General features: G+C 36.2%; 1 protein-coding gene across 3 annotated transcripts in view; it reads right to left on the reverse strand.

Moving 5' to 3' along the window:
• The window catches only part of CTNNA3 (catenin alpha 3), a 289557-nt gene that overhangs the window by 171326 nt on the left and 94647 nt on the right, over positions 1–23584 (reverse strand). For all 3 annotated transcript variants that reach the window (XM_031554365.1, XM_019617498.1, XM_019617503.2), the window contains one exon: positions 1843–2106. In XM_031554365.1, the coding sequence (XP_031410225.1) occupies positions 1843–2106 (264 nt within the window). The remainder of the gene's footprint in view (positions 1–1842; positions 2107–23584) is intronic.

Here is a 23584-nt window from a genome sequence, read left to right on the forward strand (position 1 = left end):
ATTACTCTGATACTGCCAGCACTGGCAAAGCAACAATGACATTGCAAACCATCTATATACTGGACTGTTGGGTAAGCTCTGCGGTACTTTTCTACACTACAAATATTTAACAAGATTTGTTCCCAACAGACTATTTACCGTTTATTTCATGGCACTCTATTTGCTGCAACAAGAAAGTCCAAAGGTTATTTCAGGTCTCTAGCCCATAGAACTTTCATTAAAGAAAGAAAAGCACAATCATTTAATTCATAAGATCATTTTTAAAAGTTTAAATTATGCTTATTTAACACATACAGCTTAAATTCCAATTTGTGATATCTACGTGAAAATAAATTTAAAATGCATTAACAAAATGGCTTTTTACAAGTGAGACTTTATGTTGTTATGCTTCCAATAAAAACAATTTCAATCCAGAAGAAAATTTTCCATGGAATCACTATCAAAATTCTTCTATTTTAAAATAATATTAAAAGTAAAGACAATTTAAATATCTCATTAAAATGGTACTGCTCACATATGCCAGGATAAATTCATCTGCAGTCAGATGATGCAAGCACTTTGCCAAATTTTGTTTTATCTTCTTGAGGTTTTTTTTCTGGTTTCATTTTATGTTTGTTTGGGGTTTTTTTGTTGTTGGTTTTTTTTCCTAGATTAAACAGGGAAAGAGTAGCTCTAATTTAAACTACATTGTCATTCAGGGCATCATCATATCACATCACTTAACACACGAGTTATTTTCTTTCATTTAGTAAGAAAATAGTTTATAACTTAAAAACATAGTGTAAACAGCAAGAGTGGCTGACATATAATATGCAATCACATATTCCTTTGGGGATGAAAAAAAGAGCCTGTCAAATTCAGCTTCGGGCATTACTGAAAAGTCTGTTTTGATCAATACACTACCACTACAAGATTTATAACATATAGGGATTTCAAACTTTCTTTAACTATTCATTGAATATTTTAAACAAAATTTATTATCATCAGTCATAATATTAATTCTCTTAAAAATGTATCAACATCCAAGGCTGGCATCAGACAAAACAGAGTTTTTACAACCAAAAAGGCCCACATTTGCAAATAGGTTTAGTAACTTGCATTTCCTTTTTTTTTCCTCTTGTTTTTTTTTTTTGTTTTTGTTTTTGTTTTTTTAATTTGAGCTTATGTCTGCCATAGCGGATGGGGAATGCAGTCCATCACCTCATGTTCAGAAGGTCTTTTACCAATTTTAGCAAGGTAATGGAAAATTATACATGGAAGAATCAGAAAAGTTTGAGGAAAAGAGAAAACTCAATGTGGAAGTCTAGAATTATGTTAGGAGTAGAGAAAGAGCAGACATTCTCCAAATATTTGGTTAAATACAGAAGTAAAAACATGAATCTGTTAAAGTATATTTCTCATCTCACTTAATTTAATGTGAATTTAAAAATAAAGACGTAATTAGGTTTCTTAATCTTCAATTACATAAATAATTAAATAATGATCTCATTAACAAGTTTCAGAGTAAATAGCATCACTTTGCATTGCACTAGTTCAAACACAATGCAGCAGTGATTGTAATCATTAGAGAGTCACTGTTATTTATAAACTGAACTTATGAGTTCAAGGACATTTCTGTCTCCACCATTACTTACATGCATAGAAGTAATTCTTAAATTCTGTTTGAAGGAAGCAAAGTAGTGGAACAAAGACTTAATTGCAACCATTTTTGAACAGTGATTCTTTCCAGTGAAATAATTTAGGGTGATACTATTCAGACTAAGACTAAGGGGAGCATTGATCTTTCACTCAACAGTAATAAATGGAAACTGAAATAACTGAAATACGTTGCAGTCTACCTACCTCAAGCTCGTCAAGTGCACTTCCTAGAGTAGCTCTGTAAGAAGCAGGTTGTCCCTTTTTATTCCCAACTCCTTGGGAAGCATTAGAAATTACATTGAGGGCATTTTGTATTTCATTACAAATGGAATCCTTGCTGGCTGTAAGGGATGCAACATCTGAATGTTCCAAACAAGCTGAACATATTGAATGAAGAAGAGAAGAATTTTCTTTCAGGGTTGCACGTGCTGCAGCAATTTCATCTCGCTGATCACTAGATTTCAAATCCTGTCAACAAAAGAAAATGACATTTATTTCCAAAAGCTCTTCAAAACTGACAAGTAATGTATAAATGATGATGTTTGGGGGTTTTTTTGTTCATTTTTCTATCTGTAGTCTGTTTAAGGACACAAGTTACATTTATCAAAGATTTGGAAAAATGACTACATCTATAATTGTACTTATGATGGAATCTTCTTTATCTCACGAGGAATGAACAAGATCTGTGTAAAAAAATCAGACTTTTTAAATTGTATTTTATAACTAGCACTATAAAATATTCACATTTTGCTTTTCTAAAAAAAATTTTCCTGTGAAAAAAACTGGCCTGAAAATCTGCTTTCTCTCTTCTCCAACATGTCTATCTTAATAAGCAGTAGAGAAGGACAGAGATGTAGATAGGGTTAATACAGGAGTCTTTGATTGCTACATCTAAACACAGTTCTTGTGATTGCATCCCTGTCCCGCTGCCTGTGTCCCAAGTGCTCTGTAGAAATGAACAGCAGCTAGAGATGAGAATTCTGAACTTCAGGAAAATGGAAAGCATGGAAGTTAAGGAAATAAAGAAAAAGGTGTCTACGAAAAGCTACTTCTGTAGAGCACCAGTGCCTTTTTCTCCTCTCTCCCTGCTATGTGCACACTTCAAGCATTCAGGGATCCTACGACATTTATCTTGTTCCTTTTTTCTCCACTCAGATCTGTTTGAAACCCTACAGCCTTCTGCCATCCCAGACAATAAGGACTAAAAGTGAACCTTGAAACTGAAGGTGAGATTCAACTGTTATTAGGAGTCAAGCTGATGCGTTGTTACTTGGACAGCTGAAAGTTATGGAGTTTGCATCAAATATACAGTCAACATCAGTATTGTAAACAGCCTCCTGTCTCAGCCTGCTTTACTGTATAGACATTTTCCACATGCTCTTTCTGAATCTTGTCCATTTGCAAAAAACTAATAAATATCTGCAAAATGGCCTGAAAGAAGGAAATAAATTCAGTGGAACAGAATTAAAAAAGGAAAGTCAAACAGCACATCAGAATAATAAAAGCCAGCAGTACCAGCTTCAAATTACAAGAAGAGGCACAATGAGGAATGAGCAACAACATGCAAACAAAGCTGATCACAGTTTGCTTTAAAGCAGATTGGACTTTATGTTCCTTTGCATTGCATGAGGCTTTACATGCATTATTTACAAAAGCATCATAACATCCACACCTCACGGTATAAAGGTTTGACTTGATGAATAAAGAAAAGTGCGTTCAATATTGAATGAACTGGTCCTAGTTTTGAGATTTTTCTTTTTTTTTAATCTCATTTACTTGAAGAAATGCACTGGATGTAGGGCTGTATCTTACTTTCTCAGTCTTACTTGGAAATCTCAGGGATACAGTAGAGGTGGAAAAAAAACAGTGGAGCCCTAAACAGAAGCAGACAATTCTTCCACCAGGAGGTGATCTGAATTAGAAAACTGAGTTATTTTCTTGGGCAGATTAAAATTTAATATTTAAATTTAATATATATTTAAAAAATAAGCCATAATATAAATGAATCATGACTGTGTAGGAATGATTTTTTTTACCATTTTGTTAAATCCAAATACTTAACTATACTCAACTGTATTTATCATGAATTGCAGGCTCTTACTCTACATTTCCTAATATTACATGACAAGAAGACAAAGTGCTCCCTTTTCTACTATAATGCAAAGGAACTACAGACCAGGAGATACACTGGCAAGTCAACATAACAGTTGACTCACTGGCTTCTATTCCTAAGCACTTCTTACTGTGTTCCATCTTATGTAGATAACTGAACTCAAAAGTTCTTCCAAAGGACCTTTCCCAATCAAAAAAAAACCAAAAAACTGCTAACCCGGAATAAGTAGTCCTTAGAAATTCAAAACTGATAAGCCAGCAGCAAAAAGCTGGCAATTTTCATAATAAACAAAGGCCCACAAGTCTTCATAATAAACCCAAAGAACAGGGAAAGAAGTAGGTACAACCTAAAGTAAGTTGTCATGCACACATCTAGCGCCCAAAAATGCATTAAAGTTTTGTAGACATTCTTAGAATTTCATGAGTCTTATTATCATCATATTCAATTCTATAAAAACATAGTAAGAAATGCTGTAGAATTCATTATAAACATTCTTTGTATATTAAAATTATCTTCCTCTTTTCCAGTTTTCAGTCTCTTAGGCTTGTAAACATAGCAGAATGAGAGAAAGGGAGAAGCAGAATTTCAGTGAACTCTAGCTGCAAGATTATCAGAGCTTTCAAGAGCATTTTTTGGGTGCTCTGAGGAAGGAAGGAAATGGAAGATGCACTTTAGGAAATCTCTGACTAGGATGTCTGTCCTTCCAAGGACCTCTTGAAGAAAAGGAGATCTTGCTCCTGGCAGACCTTCAGAGCCATCTAATACCTACCCCAGCTCCAAAGGAAACTGAGCATCTCCACAGCACTCTTTACAGAGACCCCTGAGCTATTTCTCTTGCCTCTAGGATTCTATGAAAGAGACACGTGATTTCACTTTGAGACTTAAGAAAGCACCTACCAAATACACCATTGCTCCGTACATTTGCCTCTCTTACTGGATTTTTCATCTCTTCCCTTCCTTGACTGTTCCCTCAATTACTCCTTTGCCAGACAACATGTTCACCTTTGCTACACTAGTAGCAGGGAAACTTTAAAGTGTTAAAGATTACACAAAGGGAAAATACATACATACATACATATATATATATATGCTAATCATTTGGTTTTAACTGAGATAGAGTAACTCTGTAACTGCCATGGCACAGGAAACAACTGAGGGAGGTAACAGAGAAGCAAACCAAGCTAAATTTTTATGTTAAAAAGAGTAAAACAATTATAAAAACAAGCTAATATCGACTCTCGTCTTAAATCACTTTCTCATCTTTCCATTTTCTGCAAAGAAATAGGAAAAAAAGTTTATAGCAGACATTTAAAATTCAAATATAAATTTAAAGATTGATGTTAAGACAATATTAAAAGACTACAGCACATATTTTCTGACCATTAGAGTGTACACGTAGGGATAAAAAAACAACCAGGCAAAAACTAAAAGCTCCACAAGATAACTTAGCATATATTACTACCTCTTTGTAACACAATTTACTCAAAGAAAAGTGCAGAAATGCTCAGAACTCAGACAAAACAAAAACATGCATTTTACTGTTCACAAAACTGCAATACAAAAATATGTGTATGAGTCTCTACTTGCCTGTGTGCCCTTCAAGGCAGTTTTAGTGGTCAATTTCAACTTGACCCCAAATCCATTATTATCCACAAATCCTTACACAAATCCTTAAATAAGTAGTTTAAGAATTGCACTAAATAGATGCAAATGGAAGTGAAACAGTTATGGATCTTAAAGGCTCATGCAAAAATTAAGAGCTAACATAAGAAAGCTTTTCTCACAGATTTGAGCCAGAAAATTATTACCATTTAATTAATAGTTAGACAAAGATCTGTCATGAGAACAATGCCTTGAGTGGTCAGGAGAGACAGTGAGAGCCTCACCGAAAAGACATCCACAGCTCCAAAGGAGGAATGGGAAGGTCCTGTGTTTGCCAAGAGGAAAGGCCAGAATCTCTCCCAGTTAGGTTAATAAAAATACAGAGATAGAGATAACTTCCTCACATGAGAAAGTGATCACAAATACAAGCCAGGACTATAAACATAGATCTGTATGCATGTATTAATATATATATACACACACACAGGATTCTTTGTGGAGAGAACATTATAGAAGCTCTGGAATAACCACTGCCACTTCTAGAAAACCAATGTAAGATTAACTTCCATAGTAACATGGGATTATTCAGGCTCTTTGTAGGCCTTGAAGGAGTGCTGTCAAATTCCACTCAAGTTTTTTGTTCAAACAAAACAAGACCAGATCTCTCATCCTCTCCTCACAAGACAAGTGGCAATAATCTCAGCCATCCTGACGACCTAATCAAAAAGCTAAGCAGATACACATTCATTTCTTTCAAAGATTCTGAGCCTGTGTTTTTACAACTGCTAATAAAGCACATTGTCAATTTGGGATTTGGTAGTCAAACACTTAGTAAAAACTTTCTGCACCTTAATGAGATGTGATTTTCAAGAAAGCTGCCTATCAGCAAGGCCCTCTACATGAGCACAGTGCCATACAGAGTAATGCCATTGCCAAATTACACATTAAGATGAATAAAAATAAGCACTTGTTTTCAAACTTGTTCTTCAACTGTCTAGGAATGCTTTAAATATTCTGCATGTTACTGATTTTAAAACACAGTGGGTTTTGTTTCATACACCATTGTATCCAGTTTTAGAATTGTGGTACTGAATCATTGATAATGTAGAGCATTACTTCTGCTCAGTAACACAACCACAGCAAGTTAACCTCTGAGAAGGAATGCCCATAAATTCAAAACAGCAGTGAATCAAAAGAAATATACATCTGTGCGTTCTCAATGACTTAATCACTTTTTTGCTAGTTAATCTTACTTCAAGTAATGATTTTAAGGACTGAGAATTTAATACACACTGCTTCTACAAAGACTATTCTGTTTTCAAAAAACCCTGATTTACAGGACTCAGGTTCCCACAAGAAGTGATGCGTTGCAACTTTCTCTCTATATCTACACCTATTTACTATCAATCATACACATATTACCAAGAAAACATAGCAAAAACACACTAATAAATTGATCATGTCTGATTAACATCCCAGGGTGGATTGTTTAACTTACAGGTTTTTTATTTGGTTAGTGTTGTTTTTTTTTTCCCCCAGAATTTGCAGTTCAGTTAAGGAGATATAGTTTATTTAGATGACTTCATTCTATCAGACTGCAACTGCTGCACACCACTGTCTCATATACTTCATCAACTCTTTCTAGCCCCATTACACATTACAGAGCAACACCTTACTGTTATTTCCCTATCCATCATTTCAGAATGCATCTAACAACCTGCTCTTTTAACTGTCTCCTAGATGAAGTTGTTGCCTTTGAAAGGTTGCAAAGAAATTTTTCCCTCTTAGAATTAATGTAATAGGATTTTTATCTAAGTCTAGCTCTCCTTTTTCTGCACACAGATACCACTTAATATATTAGCTCACAAAGTTTTTCTTCTAGTTACAGTTGTGGTCATATTTGTCATAAATGAGCATGTCTAGTATTAGAGCAGGAAACATTCATCAGCAAGAGTGACCCAGGTCAAATATCAGATGTGAACCTCCAGTAGCATCTTCAGGAGCAAGAGAGGGGTAAAGAAAGGAATGAAAGAAGTGAAAAAAAAGAGATGGATGAAAGAAAGCAGAAATATATATATAATTTAAAGAGAATTCACTTATTTGACCTCCAGAAGCCCATCCACTCAACCAAATTCAGGACAAACTTAGCTCACTGATTTCTATAAGGTTAGCATCCAATTCTTGAAAGGCAATCTATGATTTAACACTGAGAGCAGAAGGAAATTAAGACTCCAAGATCATTTTAATACGTACTCATCAGGGGAACTAAATGAGCAAACAATGCTTTGGTAAACAGTCTTTTTCAAAATCTTTATAGCTGGAATATCATGACTATGCATGTTTTTAATTATCACAAATAAGACTGAAAAAACATCTAGGGGATTAGAGAGACCTGGTATACAGGCACTGACTGATCTGCTAAGCTTATCAACTGAGATTGCATAAGAACCAGAAGTCCAGAATATACACTAAGTCAGGACCTAACTTCTCAAGTATGATTAAAGACACATAAAAAATGGCATTTGTCAGAAAAGTCAGTTAAGTCTGTAAACATTCATTCTATTTTAATATATTTAGAGTGAAACTCAAGATCTTTCACATTCTAGCTATTTCTTAGGTTTGGGAAATTGTATCATCATTCATGTTCTGTACAACGTACAGGATACAGTTGATGAAGTTTTCGAAAGTATTCCAAACAGAATGCTTTCAGTGGAAGATAAATCACTGAAAATTATGTCATAATGCCATTTTCCACGATCCCAAATTTCTGAAATATTTTTTGTCATTGCTGTAATACCCTATTTGATTATTTGCTTTGTTTATGAAAATTTTAAATTAGAAGAGGTTTGGGGATACTTACTAAAATGTTCTATTCTCTGCCTTAGTAATATTAAGCTGCTTAGAAACTTCTCAAGTAAAAAATACCAACAGCAGAAGATCACATTCTATGCAGTCCACTAGAAGTTTCACTGATACACAATTTAACAGGTACCAAACTGATGAATCTTTCATATTTATCCTGTTTTGTTTTAGCCTTATTTTTATACATATTATCATATGTAAACATACTCCACCTTTCACATTAGTTGGAAAGAGGTCCTGAACTCAACAGTTCAAGGTCTCTGAGGTATAAGTTTCTCCTGGTCCTAACAGAGCACAGTTCAGTTTTCCTGGATTTAATACCCCAGTGTGAGATGTGAAATCATCATGCATAAGCAAGTACACAACTTGTATAACTGTTTCAATTGAGATTTTCTCATACATTATAGGCTCAACAAATAGTCAAGGTACTTGCCACTGCTTGCCTGACAAACTCTAGCTGCAGTTTAATGATTTTAAAATATTTATGATAAATATCTGTCAACAATACAAAATAAGCTGATTTCTTTTTTCCTTGCCAAAAAAGCATAAAACTATAACAAGTTGAGTCAAATAACTCAATGACATATTTTTCCACTCTATTTTAAGAAGCATTCAATTCAAACACTGCAGAGAACATTAAGTTGCTGCTATGTAAACATATATACAATTGATGTGTGTAAAGAACAGCACTCTAGAAAATGAAACTAAAGCGTTGATCCATCAAAACAAGCTTATTAGCATTACCATTTTCAGAAATGTTAACAGCATGCTCTGTTTTGGCTACTCAGCTTACACTGCAAAATCAGTTCGTTTTGACTGTTACCATGGATAACAGTTTCTCTTTCTTCTTGCATATTAGCTGGGTTTTCTCACCACTGTTTTCTGCATACCTTGCAAACAGTTATAGGATAGCAACTCAGAGCAAGAAAGAAAAAGCCATAAGCCCTTGAGCTCTGTACTGAATGTTAATGCATTGGTATATGATAGATTTAATACAGAACTGAGAATAAATGTCTTCCAGCAGCTGTAGTCTGGACCTATAAATTGCTGTAAGTACTGTGAAAATCTATACAGAGAAAGAACGGCTGTATAATTTAAAGCACTGGTATTTGTCAAGAAAAGCTGCAAATACAGAACTTGATTTCTTTGTTTAAAAATTCATACAAAAATTACAAGTTGCCTTTACAGAGATTCTTCGTAGATTAGAACATTTGTTCATCTTTCCTGATGAACATACTTCATACTATTTAATTCTTAACAGAATAATGAAATTCAAGAAGAACAAATGCCAAATGAGTTTAAAAAAAAAAAATGCCAGAAATTTGTTTTAAAAAAAAGTTAACAATGAGCATTTATGCTCTACATTGAATATATTTGGATAATATGAGAAAAGTAGAGTACTGATCCAATTTATACTGTAGAGATTATATATACTATATTAATCCACAAAAATAAAATATTGAAGAAAAGGTTTAAACAGTTGAATTATTTTTGAGATGTATCCCTGCCAAGAACACTGACAGCTGCATCACACACTCCTGTTCTTCCTTACACTTGAGATATTTTGCATGTTCAGTCCAAAAATACAAGCTAAAATACACTTTATACCGCAATAGCTACATAAAATGCTATACTACCTGACCAATGTTTAAAACTTACAGAATTTAAATAACTTTATTGGAAAAATATAAATATTTGTGTCTTAAAGTCACACGTACACTTAACCATCTCTCATTTGCTAATTTGTGAACATCAAACAATGTGTTTTTTTTAAACATTAATGATACTGGAACTTTTTACTAATCAGGGAAGTACAACTTTTTAGCTAGTGGTTTTGATTCAGAAAATAGGAAAAGCTTCTAAAATATAATTATTTTTTAGAAAAAAAGACACAAAGAGTTTTTAAGTGAACATTCTTTTCTAACATAAGTAATTTTAAGTCCACAAAATAAGAACGTTTTGTTGAAACCCTTTGAAATAGTCACTTTCAGAATGTGATCAACATTGAACTGTGTTCAGACGGCTGTCTGCTAACTGCAGTTTAAATTGCTATATTTCTTTATGTGCTAGCTTCCAACTATCATAATTGAAATGACTCAACGGGAGACAATATCTTCCTGGACTCACAGCAAGTAACAATGAACACTGTAGCATTTCTTATGTAAGTTCAGGAAACATAATTTCCTTTATTTCTAAATGTATAAGAAATAAAGCATTAAAAAAAGAAAAAAACCTGAGTTGATCTGTGCTAAGAAATTTAATCATTATTTTTTGGTGTATAAAATCAGAAAAGTCCCAAGAAATATTTATTATTTTTGTGAACTGAATATTATATCAGAAGTTCAGTTATCTGAAAGCCCTTCAAACTGGTCAGAATTCCGTTTATAAGACACAAAACATAAGGCACACAATACTTCAAAACAAAACAGCAAGTCTTACTAATTATCCTCTCATATGGAACCAGCTGTGTTGAACCCACTGAATTGTAACAATTCTTAATGTTAATACAAGGGCTACCACAGGCAACATCCCGTAAGACAACTGTGATCGTTAGAAACAGCATGTTTATTTTATATATTATATATTATATTATATTTTATATATTATGTTTTTTATTTAGAAACAGTTTAAACTTCAGCAAAGAAAATTTTGTGAGGACCCTACAGACAAACACTGCAGAATTCTGAAATTTTTATCTTTGTAATCTGTCCTTTAATATCTAAGTCAGGGCTTTGCTGTTTATCCTTGAGTATAAAATATAAATCCACAGCTGATCACAGTCACCATCAGAAACAAAGCTGCACTGCCTTATCTCCATTACATTACAAAAAGTCAAAACACCCTTAAATGGTCTTTTTCTTGAAGAAGGGAAATGGTAAGAACTTCAAGCTTCACACAGTAGTGGCAGTAGTTTTGCCAGTGTCCTCTACCTGTTCATATGCTGACTTCCTCATTTTCCCTAAATGTCTAAAAATTATTGAATTTGGGTTTTATGATGGTATCTATAATGTGGAAGAACACCAAGGAATTAAAACATAATATTCATCTAATTAAATGGCATGAGAAGGTTTTAGTTCAAGGTTTTCTGCGTAGTATCAATTTCTTGTATTGAAGCAATGTATAATTTTAATTGCAAACTTCACAGCTTAATAAGCCTTAACAGAAGATACTCATTTCTGTGACTCCAGTGGTTTTGCACAAATGATAATAAAGTCAGTTCTTCCATGGAGGAAATGTCATTGTCAAATTAAACATTCTCATCGGTAACAGTTAGAAATTATACAGTGTAGGGAGCTCACACAATTTAGGAAGTCGAAGACCTAACCATCAGGTTCCAATATTACTGGTCTTGTGAAGCCTTAAGATCTTAAGAGATATGGTGTGACAGATTAAATATAATAGTCCATCTTGGTAAAAGGGGAAAGATGTCTTCCACCTCATTCCCCATATCAAGTGTCACAAAACATGTAGAGAAATACCAGTTTATCTGACCCCTGGTTTCCTCTGGAACAAACCCCTTTTTTTACTCTTGCTGTGTTTCAAGAAATAACACAGCACATAACTGATGGAGAAAGAGGACTCATAACCATCAGTAAAACTACTAGTACAGAAAAAGCCCTGTATTTTAGAATTCATTTAAAAGGGACAGATTAATAAAATAAGGCCAGGTAAGTCAGTCAAATCAGCACTATACTTCACATTCACAAATAATTTACTAAGCAAACTACCTCTAAGGTATAGCATTTAAAAACTATTATTTTCAGAAACTAAAACTGAATTTCAAGTGATCAGCAAGTCCAAAACACTTTGCATTAGTACTTCATGCCCCCTCATACTTCCTTCTGTCAATCACTGGCCTGAGATGAATATCAGGTAACAGCGAAAGGACAAGAGGGGATGGTCTCAAGTTGCCCCAGGGGAGGTTCAGGTCAGATATTAGAAAAAAATTTATTCTCAGAAAGAGTGGTGATGCATTGGAACAGGCTGCCCAGGGAGGTGGTGGAGTCACTGTCCCTAGAGGCATTCAAGTATCATGTGGCACTGGGGGATATGTCTAGCAAGCATGGTGGTGATGGATTGGGGTTGGACTAGATGGTCCTAGTGGTCTTTTTCCAACCTTAACGATTCTATGATTCTATCATGCTATTAATGACTAATTTTCCATTAATTACAGTTTAATCAAACACAGATTTGATTCCAAATCCCCTCAAATCCAAGGGAAATTGCAACGTAAGTTTTTGCAAAAAATGTTATGCTTTTTTTCACATTAACAACATTGTTCACAGGACACACTAATTCTAAGATTCATATGTATTCAGAGTGTTTTTCATTTAGAGTTTTCGGTGAGTGGTACGACTTGCTGTGTTGCTGACTAAGACAAAACAAACTGTATTCTCTCTTCATCAACTCTAAGCCACACTGTAATCAATATAATGTCTAACAGTTTTGAGGACTGTGAATAAAATATTAAAATTGTGTTAGAGTTCTTTTATACTGAAGAGCTTAATTAACATGAAAATAACCTTTCAGTAATGTTTCCTCTCTTCTAGATTATTCTTATAAAGTATTAATGAAACATTAAAACTTTTCTCATAGGACAATAACTCACTTTTAAAACAATAAATCACTCAAAGACTATCTAATCAATTTCCTTTTTATTTTATTATTAGAATATCACTCCTGAAAAGTGAACAGAATTTTTAAAAAGTATAATCCTTCAGAGAACTCACCTTCAAAGCTAATGAGCATAATCAGCTTCTGAAACAGAATAAATCTTTTATACTTTGCTATAGTACTTATTTTTAATACAAAATTGAAGTTATTTTTGCTCAAGAAAAGAGCTCCAAGAATTCTAAAATAAACTTATTTAAGCCCAAACATGACATATAGTTGTGCATTTGTGTATTCCAAAACTTAGTTTTGTAGCTTCCCTTCATCCCCTCGCAGATCTTAAACCTGCCATCCACATTCTTCAATATTGCCTAAGAGAAGCAATATAGGGTCTACATTCCTCTGCTGACAGTACAATGTAGGACTGCATAAGCTGCAACTGGGATCAGCTCTTCAGTATATAGGAACTGCATAAACCTAACAAGATGGTTATTTATTCCTTACACAAGGTAAATACAGAAATAAGAGAAACTACACTAAAAGATGACAACAAACTTGTGAGCAGAGAGATGCACCATTCTAGCGACACCTTCTACTTTTTGCTTCCTCTTAAGCACACTCAGGCTAGATGAATAAAGGAAATGTTCAGAATTACAGTAAGTTCTAAGCTTAGTAAATGTATATGACATACTCAGCATCTCAATAATAGCCAAAAAAGAAATGCCACTCATTCTAAAAGTTAGAGATTAAAAGAACCCAGCACAGGATTCATTAGCAGGGAACAAATGAACAGTGGGCCTAAGCATGGCCTAAGCCATATGGACTACTGCAAATTCAAACGCTTTTGTGAGGCACCAAATGCTGTGCCTCATGCACACAAAACAGTTTGTGATACAAAGCAAAGCAGCCAGAAAAGGAAGCAAGAGGCTGGTATGTCTAAACCTGGACCTTCTGGTCAAAATGGAGAGAAAGAATAAAATGTACAGGTGGCGGAAGCAAGGACAGGTTCCTCAGCAAAAGTATAGGGATGCTGTTACACTGTGTAGGGATTGGGTCAGGAAAGCCAAGGCCCAAATGGAACTCGACTTGTCAAGGGGTGCAATGAAGAATAAGAAAGGCTTCTAGAAGGTACATCAACCAGAAAAGGCAAGTCCAGAAGGGCGTACGCACTCCTAGCAAGTAACGCAGGCAGACTGGTAACAACAGGCAAGGAGAAGGCTGAGGTACTCAACAACTACTTTGCCTCTGCTTTGCCTCTTTGTTATCACTGGCAACTGCTCTTCACAGACTGCTGAAGCAGATAGATCAGAAGATGTGGTCTAGTGGACCAATGCCCCTCCCACTGTAAGCAAAGATTAGGTTCATGACCACCTGAGAAACCTGAATATTTATAGGTCTAAGACGCAACTCAGAGCCCAGAGGGAACTGGCTGATGTAGCTGCCAATCCACTCTTCCTAGTATTTGAAGAGTCTTGGCAGTAAGGTAAAGTTCCTGGTGACTGGAAAAAAGGCAATATTATACCCATTTTTAAGACAAGTGTGGCCAGCAGGTCAAGGGAGGTAAAGTGCTCAGTACAGAAGAGATGTGAACCTGCTGGAATGCTTCCAGAGAAGGGCCGCAAAAACAATTCAAGGGATGGAACACCTCCCCTATGAGAAGTAGAGGGAACTGATGCTGTTCAACCTGAAGACAAGACAAGACTCCAGGGAGACCTGATTGTAGCCTTTCAGTATCAAAAGGGGGGCTGTGAGAAGGAAGGGGCAGACTCTTTAGCAGGTTTTGTTGTGATAAGACAATGGGAAACGGTTTCAAACTAAAAGAATTAAACTAGAAGATTTAGATTGGATATAAGAGATACGGGATTTGGGATTTTTTTTGTGTTGTTTTTTGTTTGTTAGTTTGTTTTGTTTTGTTTTTACAATAAGAGTGGTGAGGCACTGGGAACAGGTTGCCCAGAGAAATAATGCCTCATCTTTGGAGACCTTCAAGGTCAGATTGGACAGGGCTTTGAGCACTTGATCTATCTGTAGATGTCCCTATTCATTGCAGGGAAGATGGAGTAGATGACCTGTAAATGTCCCTTCCAACTCAAAAAATTCTATTATTCTAAGTTTCTGTAGAGATACCCACTGCATCCTAGGAGAAATTCTCTTTCAAAGAAAGATAATCCTTCCCTTTACAGATTTTTCATGCTAACTTAATATTAGTAAAAAACTATTTCTATCTCATGGTCTCAGTCTAAGGAATATTTTTTCAGCCCAAGTTCCCAAATTCATTTCAGTGTTCTTCATCCCACTTTTTCTCTCAGAATTATCACCAAATTAGAAACTGCTTTAGGAAATTTAAATACTGAAAATATTCTTCAGTTAAAGCAATACTCATACATTTTAAAAAAAAAAGAAAAGAATTAGGGAAAAGATTTAACAAAGGCATACATCTTTATTTTGCACTTACTCAACTTCCAACACCCAGATGGCACCTATGGAATGTCTCTTATTACCTATTTTCCCCACTCTTTTAGGCAGTCTTCTGACTTAGACAAAAATAACAGTCATTATTAAGGAGTCACAAAATGCCAATATCTAGGTATAAAAATCAGTCATATCGATCACTTTCACCAGAGTTAAACATTCCAAATGTGAAACATTTGAAATTCTTTAGAGATTCTATTGGACAAGCCCTGAGAACTCAGGCTGCCTGTGAAAGTCAGTGAAATTAATTTGTGAAAGCCAGTGATTTGGTCTGCTAATGCCACAATAAAAACAGGATGCTGCCAGAAATCTAATCACATAGTAACAATTGCCACTGGAAAGCAATTTGATAACTATAATCTCTTCAGATAATCAAGAACAATCATATTTAAGAAAATTATTTTTCTAGCTTAATAAAATTTCTATAGCACTTGTATGTTGCATTCAACAGCTGCTGTGTTGCAAGGAAACTTTTGTTATGTGGTCTTTGGACCACTATAATCTATGCTGTAAGACAACTTGATGCATTGCACAAACCTCTTTGAGAGACTGCTTGGGCCTTGTCATCTGGAAGAAATTTTGGATGTTGATAAGTGAGAATTTTGAGTGAAGATAGGTAGCTAAACAACATATTGAGGATTACAGTGATGATGAAAGGATTCCGGTGATCATGAGTTCACAGTAATTAGACAGCAACTAGCAAAAAATAGAGGACATTTTATCTGCAAGTTAAACCTGCAGTTTCATTAAAATGTCAAAAATATTTATATAAATGGATGTATGTGCCAGAAAATAAAAGTAGCCTGAGCAATTACATAGCCAATTAGCAATACATTATAAGACAGGGGGAGCAGAAGTTCAACATCTCCGCACCTTAAGCACCTAGACAGTTTTTCTCCACCCTGGTTGTCCTTCAGCCAGAGCTTCTGCAGCAGTATGGTGCACCGCAGACTGCCTGAATAAAAGGAAACCCCAAAAGCAAAAATTCTGTGTCAAACCAGTCGTGCAAGAGAGACTGGGATCTGCGGGTTGTGGCCATCTCTGAAGAAGAGCAACATTCCTTACTCCCCTCTGGTAATAAGAGATAAAAATAAAACACGATATAATGAAAATAAGATAATCAGCATTGCTTCCAAATCAGGCTGCTTACTCCTTCAACACAAATGGCAGTTTATTTCTCCTTCTTTGAGAGCTTGTATCTGAAAAGTATCCGTGTGCAAAACTTTGTTAACATTACTGCTTAGCACCTAAGCAAAGCCTACAGGGAATAAATAGTACCTTCTGGAAAGCTTTGACAGAAGTGCAGTGAACTTTCCTCAGACTTGTGTTGTGTAAAATGCTTCTTTCTGTTGTCCCCTAGCTGATAAAAAAAAAACAAACAACCAGATGAGGTCAACATGTAGAAATCTGGAGAACAAATAAAGACCTCTAATAATTAAACACATCCCTTCTTTGATTAATAGAGGGGCCTAGAGCGAAGGAAACATACAGAACTCTTGCGCATCCAAAAACACTGACAGACACAATAAATATATAAGACCAAGTTGACAGGAGGGAAAAAGGATAACACAAAAGCTGTCAAAGGAATTTGCACAATGCACTCACCTAACCATGGTGCCAGTCACAATCAGACTGAAGACAAATTTGGACAAAAACTGTGACTAAATTATCTTGCCCAATAAATAGTGGGGAGCCCAAAAGGCTCTTGAGCTGTCCTGCACATTAGCCAGCTACACATCTCTGCTATCACTTAGGTGAGAGGATATGCCTGCTGCAGATTCTTCTGACACGTCGATGTGAAGAGATTCCTTGCTAGTACCAATTTTTAGTAAATGACTAATAGCTTGCTAATCTTTGTAAGCTTTGCTAAGATTACACTTAGATTGACCATGCATATATAATCCTTTAAACACAACCTATTGACAAAGTCCATGACTAGGAGTGGATTTTGCCACACATATGCTCCTCACCTCTGTGCTGCAAAGATCTTAGAAAGCAAGGAGGTACACTTTGAACTTCATGACTCATATGGAGCATCTCCTGGACAAGTGTTTATCCTCTGTGCAATAAATGATCAAGTGAATCTTGCCTTCTCTAATCTTGTTAATTTGCTGCCTTATTTATGATTAAGTTGTGTTAAATCACTATTACATATCAATAAATACAGCACTGCTTTTATCTTATGAGTGAAGTATCTAATTTCATTTGTGACTGCTGTAAAAAGAAAAATGGCTTCAAGAACATACCAGTTAGTTTCATAAATAGAATAAAACCATCAAATGGACATTATTAATATCTTGCTCTTTAAACAGGCTCTTTGTCAACACAAACACCAATACCCTGGCCTATTGGTCCCTGTCAAGCTCAGGCTCAGATCCCACAGAACTCCAGTCCAGGAAGAAGTGAGGATGATGACTAAGGTTTTAATCCTTGAGCTGGAAACAGTACTAACCACACCTTGACCTTCAAATGAGGAATAAGTTGTTTTAAAAGAACTGACCCAAAGTTTGTTAGATTTAGTAATAATTCATCCTACAGTTACTCTCCAGTGAGAGACACACAGTTCTCCAACAGACTATGGAAGGACAACATAAATCTAACAGAAAACATGAGTGACATCACCAGCCTCCACAGCACTACAGATATACTTTCTCCTTACTTCATAAGAATGGACATGTGGGCACTTGTAGACTAATAAATGGACAGATAATTTCCAGTAAGATAGAGAACAGCTGTCATGTCATCTCTAATCATCAGAAAAATTTTCATATTTCAACCTCTGGCCTTCAAATCTCTATATACACTGCTATCAAATTCTAACAATTTATCAAGTACCAGGTGAAAAATCAAAGATACTAATCAAGTCTTTGTGGTCAGTAATGAAACCTAAAAAAAATACTATTCTGTCACTTAGGTGGAGCATATTTCTCAGAATTTATCACATTCTTTTATTTTAGAATGAATTAAAGATTTAATTTTTTCAAGTAATCTGAGGCTTCAGATTGACAGTTTCTATAAATCACAAAAGTAAGACTGCCCATTAGAAGGACTGCGGGTGATGAGTATCATCCATCATCTTGTCAAGAAAAACTGACATTGTCACTCCAATACAAATAGAAGGCATTCAGCACTTCATCAATATACAATTCATGACAATAGAATCACAGAAACATAGAATCACCAAAGTTGGAAAAGACCTTTAAGATCATCCTGCCCTCCCATTCACTTATCCCCCATATTGCCCATTAAACCTCATCCCTCAGCATAATATCGAAACATTGCTTGAACACCTCCAGGGACAGTGACTCCACCACTTCTCTGGGCAGCCCATTCCAACACCTGACTACACTCAGAGAGAAGTAATATTTCCTAACATCCCACCTGAATCTCTGCTGGCACAACATTCTCTCATGTCCTATTGCTAGCTACATGGGAGAAGAGGCCAATTCCCACCTCATCACAGCCTCACTTTCAGGTAGTTGCAGAGAGCAATGAGGTTAGCCCTGAGTTTCTTGTTCTCCAGATCAAAAAATTTGAGTTCCCTCAGTTACTCCTCATTAGACTGGTGCTCCAGAACCCTCACCAGCTTCATTGTCTTTCTCTTGCAAGCTCCAGGGCCTCAATTTCTTTCTTGTAGTGAGGGGCCCAAAACTGAACAAAATACTTGAGCTGCAGTCTCACCAGAGCTGAGTAAGAGGTACAATTACTTCCCTGCTCCTGCTAGCAACACTATTTCTGATACAAACCAGGATGCCATTGGCCTTTTTGGCCACCCAGGCACACTGCTGGCTCATGTTCAGCCGAGCGTTGACCAGTACCCTCAGGTCCTTTTCCTCTGCAGTCTTCCATCCACTCTGCCCCAAGGTCTGTTGCATTGTTTGGGGTTATTGTGGTCAAAATGCAGGACCTGGCACTCGGTCTTGTTGAACTTCAAGATGTTGAACAGGACAGGCCAATACCAACCCCTGGGGAGTACCACTCATGACCAGTCGCCAGCTGGAAGTGACTCCATTTACCACACCACTCTGGGCCAGCCATCCAGCCAGTTCTTAATCCAGCAAAGAGTTTATCTGTCCAAGCTAAGGCTGCCAGCTCCTCCAGGAGAATACTATGGGAGACAGTGTTGAAGGCTTTGCTGAAGTCTAGGTAGACTAAGTTAACAGCCTTTGCCTGATCCAAAAGGTGAGTCACTCGATCACAGACAGAGATCAGGCTGGCCATGCAGGATCTGTCTTACATGAATCCAGGAACAGTCACAGAAAACCCAAGAGACGTGCTCACAGTATAGAGTAACTAACACAGCCAAGAGATCACAGCAGCCTGTCTTGTAAATTAAAACGCAGAAAAATTCAACAAAAAATTCACAGAATTTCCACTTCCAATATTTGTGCAGAGGATTGGATGCAGATGCCTTTCTTTTTTTGCCAGGATTGTGGTTCTAATCTATTAGCACAAAAAATGATTTTCCGTAGGCAGGCCTCACTACTGCATTTTTAAATGCTGCAAACCTTGTAGAATCACCTTTGTTTGCAGTTCCTTAGTAAAATCTTCAGTTAAAGTAAGATTAGTGTGATTAAAGTAATAACTGTCCAGAACTACTTCTCTGTTTAAAAAGATATCTGCAATTCTCTAAATCACATGGATCTGCTTTGGGAAAAACAACACTAATGCAGTTTACTATCACACTAAAGATCAATTCGTTAGAAATAAAATTGCATTATTATTCTCTTTCATTAGAAAGCCTTATGGACACTCATGTTGCAATTCAGTACTCTCAATATATAAACCTTTAAAAATATATATATTTTTTATAAGAGTTACTTCAGTGGGGAACATTGAACAAACAGACTCCAGCAAATTATTCAGAAAATTTCTAAATAAGTATTTGTCCAGAGCTTTTAGAAAAGTCGCAGGTGTTACTGCAGCTTTAATTCCAAACAAAAATATGTATGAACGAATGGATGAATTAGTTCACAGAGGAAAAATACCATTAGAAACTACGCTCAAATAAAGAAGTTACCACATCCAGAAAAACCAACACTTAGCCATAGAAAGATAAAAAATTCTTCATACTGTTGCTGTAGTGATAGGGATTAGGATTAGACAAAAAAAAGAAAGGCAGTTCAGTGAGCATCGACTCAGAGCATAGACTCTGGACTTGTACTACTGCAATGCTATAACACAATGGAAAGCACAGCAGTGACAGCAGAGTAGTCAAGTCCTAGGCTACAGCAAGAGAGGATATGTTCAAATCTTGCAGCTGTGGGCACAGAAATAAAGGAAAGAATCTGCTTACCCTTGGGAAGGTCTAAGTTATCACAGGGATCTCCAGCAAGAACCCCTTGCCTCCACTACCAACCCTTAAATGAGATGGATCCATCCCATCCAGACACTGAGCTGCATTGCATGCACCTGAGCTCCCCTGGGTTGGCCCTGCCTTCTCACCAGGTTTCAGGCCATGACTTAGCATTCCCACTACAACAACACAACATCCAACCTGCAAAGAAGTAACCAGATCCTGTCTGTTCTATCTGTGGTATTCTTTACAGTTGCTAACAAGGAGCTAGAGTTCTTAACCAAATAATTCACCAGTGGCTGCTCAAAACAGACTCTTTCTGTACTAGGAGGTATGCAGTAACATACATCATTTTTCTGGCATGGTTTTTAACCCTGCCACAAATTATGTTCTTCAAAGCACAATCAGAAAACATGCTCTTAAACTAGTGTAAGGACAGTATAAAAAGATTGGCAGAGAAAGAATCCTGGAACATATAACAGTGGGTCAGTCTTAAATGGAAATACATATCAAATATGATTTTTCAGAATATTTGTCTATGTCTGAAAAACTCCATATTCCTAACCAAGGTTATGAAAAGGAGAGAACATTGAAAAAGAATGTACAGATAACAAAGGACAGGAGTAAAAATGAAATTGTTTTGATAACTTCCAAAATGACCTAAAAAACAAAACCAAATTTGTAAGCAAATATTACAGCAAGTGCAAACGTTTGTACCTATGCTGGAAAAAGTAAACTGCTGGCCATATTGCAGTCCTGAAAATACACCACCCTGCTTCAAATCTTCTTCTAGTCATCTTCAAAAGAACAAATATCAAAGCAAAGTGAATGAGCAGATTGTAGCCTGTAAGAAATTTTAGTAACCTTTTGTCATCTTTATTATGGATAAACCCAAGCTGAAGTGCTGGAGGATAGAAGAGGCTGAGGCTGCAATGAGAAAAGTTACAGAAAATATGGATATTTTTAAAATATTTTATAGGGGGAAGAAGTCATCTGTTCTCCATGACCACTGTGGGCAGAAGACAAGACAGACTTAAATGACAGCTGGGAAATCTCTGTATTAGATAAAAGGGGAAATATTTTAACAGCGAGGAGAGTGAAATGTTGAAACAGATTGTAGACAGAAGCTGTAGCACAGATAAAGTATTTAAAGAAAAAAAATTGTTGGAATTGGTCACTTAGATTTAAATCTGATTTGGAATACATTCTGGATGGTATCCTGTGTTCCTTTCAGACCTTCTTTTCTGATTCTATGAACATACACTTTCAAACAGATAACAAATATCACAGCTCTCCACCAGAATGAGCAAAGAGATTTCACATTCAATACAGAAGGAAATGTGTCTGATGAACAGAAGAGAGTTACAAAGGCAGAAAGGTTTTTTCATTATGGGTCAGTAAACTGGATAGCAGTCATTCTGGTCATGACCAAAATAACCATCTCATACAGACTTATATGAAAGCGTCAGGCACGTTGTCACTACAAGGCAGAAGTACACAGGGTCCGCACTGTTGCTGTACTGGCTGTGTGGTTAAACACACCCATGCACGCAAATTTTGTTCAGTGCAGTAGTTTGCACTGCCACTAAATAAAATATTACAAAGCATACAGTAATATAGTCTAGTGAGTGAGCTGCATGTGAAATACACAAATTTCAGACATTAGAATAACTGCTTACTGCACATATATGCTCTCCTCTTTCACAATGCCTCAGTAAGTTCCTTCATTACAGAACATCTCCAAACATACTACCAGGCCTAAAATCTTCTTATAGATGCTTGATATCAATCTCAACATCTCACCTAAAAATCTCTCCAAAAACACTGCTTACAACAGTTCTGGGAATCTCTCCAATGACACTGCTTACAACAATTCTGTGAATCAGAACAAAATCCACAGCTCTGCAAACTAACTGATGTAGAGAGGATCTTTGTATTTCAAGAATAACGTAATTAGTGCTATACTGACTGAAAAGTAGCAGAGCCAATTAGACACAAGCAGGGCACTATTCAGCATTGTATGATTTAGTAGGCATAATTCCCCATTTTTCCCAATTTCCCCATTTAAGAGGTTTTTGTTTATTTGCTGTTTTCACCCCATGAGTGATGTAAGCAAATGATTGATAGACCTTGCACCAGACTGTTCTAATGGTAATACACTTTTCACAGTCTTGTTATTGTCTTCCATGAAAGCACATGACAGATGTTTACAAATGTCTGCTGTTACTGGTTTAGTATCACCTTGGGTCTTTTTTAATACGCCAAGCCTGTAATCACCTGAAGTAACTCCTTCCACAGTATGTGCAGACCATACTCATGATAGCTTTTCATTTAACCACTGAGATCTCACACAATTACTCTTACAAATAATGTCATAAAAGAGGACTGTAGGATGTGGAACTGCTGCACTGAACTTGATGAGCCCTTGAATATCAGCTAGTCTGTAATCAATAGTGATTGCAAGGACCTGATCTCAGAGGTCTGTCCTTTCAGGACAGGTACAGATTTTGATGGGGTCATTCACAAGTTCAGCAGTAAGCACTCATAACTAAGGAACAGAAAGAAAATCCAGCTGAGCATCTTCAGTCTAATCCTTAGCGATCATGACACCACATCTTTTGAAATCCCACAAAAGACCCTCCTTTGACAATATGATCAGGCCTTCATTGGTTCAGGCTAAAAACAGCACTATATAGCGATAGCAAAATAAACAAAATGTTTCCTTCACAAATGCTAAAAATGATGAGGAACTGGGAAAATACGTGAACAAAAACTGTGACACTTCACAGAATCACAGAATTGTAGGGGTTGGAAGGGACCTCTAGAGATCATCGAGACCAACCCCCCTGCCAAAGCAGGTTCCCTACACCAGGTCGCACAGGTAGGCGTCCAGGCGAGACTTGAATATCTCCAGAGGAGGAGACTCCACAACCTCCCTGGGCAGCCTGTTCCAGTGCTCCGTCACCCTCACCGTGAAGAAGTTCTTACGC

This window comes from Meleagris gallopavo, chromosome 8 (genome assembly GCF_000146605.3).
Source record: "Meleagris gallopavo isolate NT-WF06-2002-E0010 breed Aviagen turkey brand Nicholas breeding stock chromosome 8, Turkey_5.1, whole genome shotgun sequence".
Lineage (NCBI taxonomy): Eukaryota > Metazoa > Chordata > Aves > Galliformes > Phasianidae > Meleagris > Meleagris gallopavo.